The sequence below is a fragment of the Nanorana parkeri genome, unplaced genomic scaffold (assembly GCF_000935625.1).
Source record: "Nanorana parkeri isolate BGI_ZX_2015 unplaced genomic scaffold, ASM93562v1 scaffold292, whole genome shotgun sequence".
In the NCBI taxonomy this organism is placed as follows: Eukaryota; Metazoa; Chordata; class Amphibia; order Anura; family Dicroglossidae; genus Nanorana; species Nanorana parkeri.
The window spans coordinates 531,760-540,340 of NW_017306560.1; the positions used below are offsets into that span (position 1 = coordinate 531,760).

General features: G+C 37.8%; 1 protein-coding gene across 1 annotated transcript in view; it reads right to left on the reverse strand.

The window, feature by feature from the left end:
• Positions 1-1,968: 1,968 nt before the first annotated feature.
• GOLGA3 (golgin A3) overlaps positions 1,969-8,581 on the reverse strand; it is a 49,052-nt gene continuing 42,439 nt past the window's right edge. Inside the window, exons 21-24 of the mRNA XM_018557619.1 lie at positions 5,558-5,680; positions 4,505-4,669; positions 3,732-3,892; positions 1,969-2,732 (exon numbers count right to left, since the gene is read on the reverse strand). Of these exons, the coding sequence (XP_018413121.1) occupies positions 2,531-2,732; positions 3,732-3,892; positions 4,505-4,669; positions 5,558-5,680 (651 nt within the window). The 3' untranslated portion in view covers positions 1,969-2,530. The remainder of the gene's footprint in view (positions 2,733-3,731; positions 3,893-4,504; positions 4,670-5,557; positions 5,681-8,581) is intronic.

Genomic DNA, 8,581 nt, shown 5'->3' on the forward strand with positions numbered 1-8,581 from the left:
ATGTGACATTTAGTAACATCTGAATCTGGCTGCTGTGGGATAATACAGAAAGCTCCTACCCCAAACACATTTATAAAGTCAGTCCACTGATGGGTAATGAAAAGACTTTTGCTCCTACATATAAAACGTAAAAGGTAGATATTTATATTGATGTATTCTAGTGAGTCACTGTACTTTCCTTATAATATTGTGCTGACCAACATTATAACTTTTTTTAAAAGTAATAATAATCCACTTCAGGTTACTATGCGGTTTTCAGAGCTTACGGCTTTGGTGAACTAGCAGATGGCGGATTTACTAGTCCACTAGATCAATGCACCTACAATTTGTTATTTCTTCTTCTGCTTATGTTCAAGACTACTTAATAGATGTGACATACGAGTAAAACTAATATGAAATAGAATAACAGGAAACAAGGAACAAAATGAGATGTGTAGGCTGTCCTCAAGCTCTATATAAATGCTAGCTGCCTGGCCTTTATGCTGATCTAATGGTTTCTATATTTTCTGGCTCGCTGACAGAACAATCATTGAGACCAAGATTTGAGACTTCACATGCTGCACACTTGCTTTGGGTCAGTGAATAAATAGTCTGAAGCTGGCCAGACAACTAGCATTTTCAGAAGGGTCTGCAATGACATCCAACATATTGCCCTCAGCAGTTTTCCTTATAATATTGGATAAATCAGGTAAAGCATATTTTTAAAATTAGGATTTTTTTAATGGTTTTCAGTTTAGACTTTAAGTGCAACTTTATAGAACCAACATTGCAGTCTTAACACCATTTGACAGCACTGGCTGCACATTGTTGGAATTGTTTTTGCATTGCTAAATTTGAATGGAATATAAATTAATAAATGTAAATCATATAAGCACTGTACATTTCTAACTCAAATGTGAAATATTTGATTAATGGGTATCGATGCAGCAAAAGGGAAGATATCTTTATCTTTAGTAAAGAAAATATAACCACACTACATGTGTCAGCTATAGAACATCTTTCTTTCTGCAAAGACTAACCTAGGAAGAAAACATTTCTGACAACCAAAATGCACATGCCTGCAAATCTGAGTCAGAACAAACAGTGAAAGGGAGGCAGGGGTGTCTAGTTGTCATGCCATTACGATGGAATCCTGCAGGCAGCAAAACTATAAATACCAAGATATTTACCCATATGGCAAACATTAAGGGACATTCCTTTGAAAAGTAAAAGGTGCAGTGGGAACAGAATATTAAAAAACAAAAACAAAAACATTTTGATATAAATTATTTTCAAAACCAATATTGTTCAATCGAACAAAATCAACCTAAACATATACAAATTATTATCCATTTACATCCAAAAGTAGTAGGAAACATCATGTAACTTAAAGTATGCATTCAAATCGAAATGATCAATGTCAGCTTTAGCATTTTTGAAAGACAAAAAAGTTTGTACAAATCTACTTCAGTATGCAAGACAACACATATGCACAGAATGGTGTATAAAAGGTACATAGATGGGAAAAGCAGATATAACAACAAATACCTATAAATAAATAGTATAGCATTCCTAACCCATAGGGGCCACACTGATCAGTTTAAAGTGGATGTCCAATTAAAGTGATACTCCCCATTAACTTCTAACCCATCCAAAGTAGACATCCCCCCTACCCAGTATTCCCTCATTATCAGGACAAAGAACTTTAGTTCTGCAACTTTACCAAAATAATCCTGCTGTATGAATAGCTAGGTTTCAGTCTGCCAAGCAATATACCAAGCGGGATGATGGTCCTGCTTCTTTTTGTGTGTTGTTCTACAGAATACTGATCTGTATTATTGCACAAAAGTATCAAGCACATATGGTTTAAACTAGGCAAAACCCTGCCACTGGCACACTAATGCAGAAAACGCCTTTAAAAAAAAACCCCAAAGTATAGATGTTATAGGGAGATAAGTGTTCCATTAGGGTGTGCTTCTCACAAAAAAAGGCTTTAAGTCCCTTTTAAGATTGATTCACAAGTTATATGGTTATGTATATTCACACTGCATTTAATGGAACAAATTAGGACGATCATTTAGCTGAATGGACAGCTAATGTGAGTAGAGAAGCATGTAAAACATGTTTGTTCATCTGGTAATAACCTCCTCCACTTTGTGTGAATTGTGTTAGGAGAGTTCCTGAGATGACCCACAGATGCACTCATTTCAGGAGAACAGGCCTTTGACAATTCTGAAGGTAATGCAAGATGCTAACTGTATTCTTCCTTACGGACTGTTATAGGAAGGACTCCTGCACAAAAGCAGAGTGTTTCTATAGGCACATATATGTGTGTATTTTCCAACAGGCATCTTTCATCTTCTCTTGTAAAGTCCAAGTGTCTTGGTTCTCTTCAGAATATATATATATTATATACAATAAATAATTTGTGTGGAAGAGAGTCACTCTTACACTGTGCTTTTTGGTGTGCATACATTTCTGGCATAGGCAGGCACACATAAAAGTTCCTACCCTCCAGAATTAGAAAGCAGCTGTAAAATAACAGAAGAGTTCAGAGCCATTGCTCAGTTCTTTCTGGCTCACTGTTATTGAAGTTCTCATCATTCTGGGGGGGACTAGAACTAGTCAGAGGCAACCTGACAGGTTCTGCCAAATCCTGTAGTTGTCCTTCAATGTGGTTCCAAGATGTCATTGATTCATGTACAGTTATAGTGTGTTCTTCCATCTGACGCTGGAGGCTGTCCATTTCCTGCCTGAAAATACAAGTGTTCATGTTAACAGAAGACATGCATGTATAGTTGTACAGTGTATAATAAATATTATTGTATCACCCTAGTTAGAGTGCAATTGCACTTTCTGTGCGGTTACACTTATTTGTACACACATTTCCTCAAGATAGGGAGTATGAGCTCTCCCTAGGATTGAATATACACCGCAGTGCACTTTTGCGGCGGCCCCGGCAGAGAAAATTCTGGCTGTGTGTCGCCCAGGGGACGGCACAGCGGAGATCTAAGCAGATCGGGGGCAGGTAAGTATAAGACTGGCAGGGCGTTTACATGAGTAAATGTAACTGCAGTGAAAGTGCAATATATTATCGATCTTTGTTTGCTGTAAGAAACTCTGAAATTAATAACAAATCATTGTTTGAAAATAGCATACCTTTATCAAGTATGACTTAACAATATTAAAACAGGCTAAATATTTTTGTCAAACATTGAATTTAAAGGGTCGGTCCATCCCACAGTTAAAGTTTTAGCTTTAGGTGGTATCTGGTACAGTGAGTCACCTTCTGGTTTCTTGCATTTCCTGGGTACTCCAGTGGCCACACCTCCATGGCACAATTCCTGGCTCTGTTACCACCCATGTTAAGAGTGTTGCATGTCCCTGCCCACCTCTGTATGATCCCAGTTTCCAGTGCAGCCTTCTTTATTATTGATTGAAACAAAAATCAGGGAGAAAGATACCTGCTCATAGAAGCCAGAGCAGCTTGGAGCTCAAATGGACAAAGCTAAATCAAGAGCATCCCTGAGATGCTCCACAATTTACCAAAAGCTGAAATATCTATTTTGGATTTACTGGCCCTTTAACAACATAACATTACTTACACTTACTATCTCCTGTGATAGTTTAGTTACCTTCGTATCTGTAATTCTTAGACTTAAAGGCCTGACAGTAGACAGACTTTTTAGCCTATATCGGATTAAAACTATTTAAAAGAAAAAAAAAAATATGCATTGTTGCAAAGTTATTACTTTAATTGTTGAAGACAGCTGTTGAGGTTTTTCAAAGGCTCGTTGCTAATAGAAGTAGGTTTCAGGAGCTCCTCTAGTAGTGAAGCTGGTACTGGGCAGTCTGGTATCTTAACTGGAGTTACTGGATTGGATGCTGTTACATCTCCTTTCAATTCTTTCCGCTGTTTAAAATAACAAAAATACAATTTGAAATATCAAACCACACTTAGTATGAGACACATAAAATCAGCAAAATTATCAAAATGAATTAAACAGATTCACGATGTGTTATAAGGATGCAAGCACTGACAAAGACTAGCTTGCTTTTTAATGCAATCTGCAGTAGTGGGAAGTCAAACATCAAAGTTGCACACATTATTAATATGAAGTTTGTATTTTTATTCCTGCGCTAAATGAGTGATACTAAGTGTAAATGCTTTATTAAATAATATAATATTAAATGGTGAATTTATAAATTACGTGAAAGCTGCTGCAATAAAGACAACTGGGTCAAATTGGGTAGTTGTGTAGTCTGGGTAGTTGTGAATACATATTATTATTATGAAGGCTGTGTGCACACTGACATTATACATTAAAAAAAAAACAAAACTGCAAGCCTTATTGTTCAAAGCGGGTATTCAGAATAAAAGGAGTGACAGATGCTGTTTAGAACTATACTTGCGACTATGTAAGCAGGTCTAAATACAGAAGCAGCATTAAAACATCATATTCAGCATTTCTCTTTATTTCATTTGAGTAAAATATCTTTACTTTAATGACACTTCGATAAGCACCTTCTTTAGACGACCTTGTCTAAGATCTAGCTTCAGCTGCTGGTTCTGCTGCAGCAAGATTTTCATGCCATTCTTCAGCTCAGTCACCTTTGCCTGTAGCATGAATTTATCCTTCTGGGTAATAGTGAGATCCTCACGAACAACTTCAAGTTCAGACTTTAGATTCTAAGGACACAAACAGCAGGTAAAAAAAACAAAGTTCAAAATAAACATCCAACTATAAAATCAACAATTCCCAGTTTAAAAATGATCCATGATATACACCCACTCTGCCATTTTCATGTGACCATGCACAAACATATTTTATGTGAAATGTTTACTGCAGGTTAAAGTCGAGCCATCACCTGCATCCTAAGTATTTAGCAATAGGAAATCTACAGTTTGAAGTCAGGCCCCCTGCTTAATAAGAGCAACTGTATAGATTGCAAGGTATAGAACTGTCTGTAAAGGCCTCCGTCATACAAATAGCAATAATGTAATGATTATGTCCTATGACTAAGTTTAGAGAGTACTATGACTGTGTTTGAAAGCAAAAACAAAATGGGTTGCAGCACAGAGAGCTAAATGTAATTCTCTTTCAGTCACATGTATTCCAGTAACAAAGTTGACTCTATTTAAAATGAGTCTGTAAATGAGAAGCAAACACGTGCCAGAACTACTTATCTTTATACTTGTTCTGGGGCAGTGACTTAGAGAACATTTAAGCCAAAGTATCAGGATTAGAGTCAGGTAGCATTTTGAAACAGAGAGGTCGGTGATGGTAGCCTCCATTAGTCTCTCATAACAGATTCCCTTTGGGTGACTTTGCATCCGTGTAAATAAAGGTAGCTTTTTAGGCACTTCTGCAAATGTGTGCTGGTTGAATGTATAAAAGTGAAAATGTGCACCACATCTTCTAGTGGGTAAGCTTTCAAATGTGAGACTGTACCGAAAACGCAATATTAAAGTTTGATAGTGACGACTCATTTAATAAGTTTACAGAGTATAATGTAGTAAATGCAGATAAAATGTCTCGTTGGAATATGTCAGTGAAGAAAAAGATGCATAGATTACCTGAAGCAAGGTCTGGAAATTTTCCAACTCTCTATGGCTGCGTTGCTCAGTCATGTCTAGTTGCTGCTTCAATGACTGAATCTCATGCTCCTTCTGTTCCAATTCCCACTTAAGATCTTCCACCTGGAAGAAAAGAAAAAAAGACACAAACAGATACGCATTATTGCTGCTAACATGAAATAAAAATAATTAAAACAAAAAAAAAAACTTTAGATCTCCTTTGAAATACTAATAATAATAAAAATAATAAGTAGCCAACATTAACCACTTGAAGTCCGCGGTGTTAAACCCACTTCCTGTCCAGGCCATTTTTCAGTATTCAGAGCTGCAGTACTTTGACTGACATTTATTCCGTCATGCAACGCTGCACTGAAATACCTTTTATACCCTTTTTTGGGACAGATAGAGCTTTCTTTTGGTGGTATTTATTCACCACTGGGGTTTTTATTTTTTACTATAGTAAGGAAAAATTACAGAATTTAAAAAAGAAAACTGTTTCCCCTATATTAAATGATAAAACATTTATTACCCAATTTTTTGGTAAAATATAAGAGACGGGGTCACGTCGGGTAAAAAGGTACCAAACATGTCAAGCCTTAAAATTGCGCGCATGCGCGAAACCTCAAAAAACTACATTACCCAAAATTGGCCATAGGCGACGCTTTAAAAGCTGTTACCGCTCATCAGTTTAGTGTTATCAGTGATTGTTGGCCCTACATTGCTCTCACTCCTGACGTTTGTGGCGATATGTAACATGTGTAGCGCAATTGCCGTTTTCGCGCTCTGACGCATATTTACGTTTATATGTGCGTAAACGTGGGGGTGGGGGACTTAAAAATGTTGGGGTTTTGTTTTTTATATGTGACTTTTATTTATTTTTACTTTTTTAATTTAGATTTTTTTTTACACTTATTGTTATTGCTATTACATAGGGGCATAACAATCCCCCTATATAATAGCAAAGGCACACTGACAGGTCCTCTTTATGGAGACATTAGGGGTCTCTAGGACCTCTAATGTCACCTGGGGACCGCAAAAGAAGCTGATGAACCCGAGATCTGCTTCATCACCTTCTTTTCTCTGGCTATAGCAGCCAGGTGACTGACAGGTGAATGCGGAAGTGATGTATTACACAGTACGGAAGGAGATCAGCAAGGAAGAAGATGCTGATCTCCCATCTTCCTCCTGATACCCTCCCGAGCCAGTCCCAGGCCGCAGATGGGCTAGCGGATCCCGGAATTGAAGGTGAGGGGTCAGGAGGGCGGGGCGGCAGCACTCGAGGGGGGCGCGAAGAAATCACCCCATACAACCGATCGGAGGCTATAGAGCCGCTGATCGGTTGCATGTGAAACAGCCGGAACGGCTGTGCAGAACAGACGGGTTTTTCCTGCCCGTGCAGGAAAAAAATGCCATCTGGAGACGGTAACCCGCAAATGCGAGTCTGCCATCCGTCCATTTTCTCAACGGGTGGACGGCAGGAGGTTAACAGGCTGCTTGGTTTGGAACAGTTCTCAAGATATTGGTTAAACAAGTTCAAGTATATCTAAAAGGCAAAACTTTTGTTTGTTTCGGCTATAAAAGAGAAATGTTAGAACCCCGGTCAGGTTTTTGATGCTTTCTTTGTCCCTGTTAGGAAGATTCACCCACTCTATTTTTCCTGTTGACTGCTGCCATCAGGATAGAAAGTAAGGGAAAATCCAGAATTTTGAGTTGTCACTAGAACAGGAATAGAGAAATATTTTCCAATAAGGACACTGGTTTCTGCGACAACCATTTCTGAGTGATTTCTTCTCACTTTCTGTTGTGTATGCAAGACAAAAGTGAAGAAAATCTTTCCAACGGGACACAAAAAACTAAAAAACTGACAGAACAGGTGTCATATCCAAGGTTAGAACACACTGCAATTTAGTGCACAGAAACATCCAGAGCTCGTCTGGAATACAGTACAGAATGCTAGGTCTTTGGGCTTAGTATGAATATTATTATAGAGGATTTATATAGCGCCAACAGTTTGCGCAGCGCTTTACAATATAGGGAAGACATTATAATCACAATACAATTCAAGGCAAGATGGTAAGGAGGGCCCTGCCCCTGAGGGCTTACTATCTAAAATATTTTTTTGGTCAAGTAAATATGAAATATTTCTAAAGTGCTGTGAAAATCTTTTGATATTGTTTAAATGTTTGTTTGTAAAACAAATTGTATATATAGTCAAAACCACAGTTTAACCACTTGAAGACCAGGTGTTTAGACCCCCTTCCAGGCCAGGCCATTTTTCAGTATTCAGCGCTGCGATACTTTGACTGACGTTTATTCCATCATGTAACGCTGTACTGAAATTAATTTTATACCATTTTTTGGAGACAGATAGAGCTTTCTTTTGGTGGTATTTAATCACAACTACAGGTTTTATTTTTTACTATAATTAGGAAAAATTACTGAAAATTTTGAAAAAAAAAAAGTTTTTTTTAGCATTATGTTAGGAAACACTTATTATTACCCAGTTTTTTGGTAAAATATAAAAGTCGGGGTCACGTCGGTTAAATAGACACCAAACATGTCAAGCGACATCGCAGAAAACTACCATACCCAAAATTGGCCCTAGGCGACGCTTTAAAAGCTTTTACCGCTCATCAGTTTAGTGTTATCAGTGATTGATGGCCCTAGACTTATTGCTCTCACTCCGACGTTCGTGGCGATATGTAACATGTGCGGCGTAATGGGCGCAATCGTTTTTTTTTTGCACGTATGCGCCCCCGACGCATGTTTGCATGCGTGTATGTATGGGTGGGGACTTTTAAATTTTTTAACATTCTTTTAATTTTTTTTTTAATTTTTTTATTCTTTTAACTTTAATTTTTTTTCCTTTTTTTTTCTTCACTAAACTTTATTGCTATCACATACGGGGGCTAATAAAACCCCCCTATGTGATAGCAAAATATGTGACAGGTCCTCTTTATGGAGACATCAGGGGTCTCCAAGACCCCTGTCACCTAGGACCCCCCAAAAGAAGCTGATGAAGCA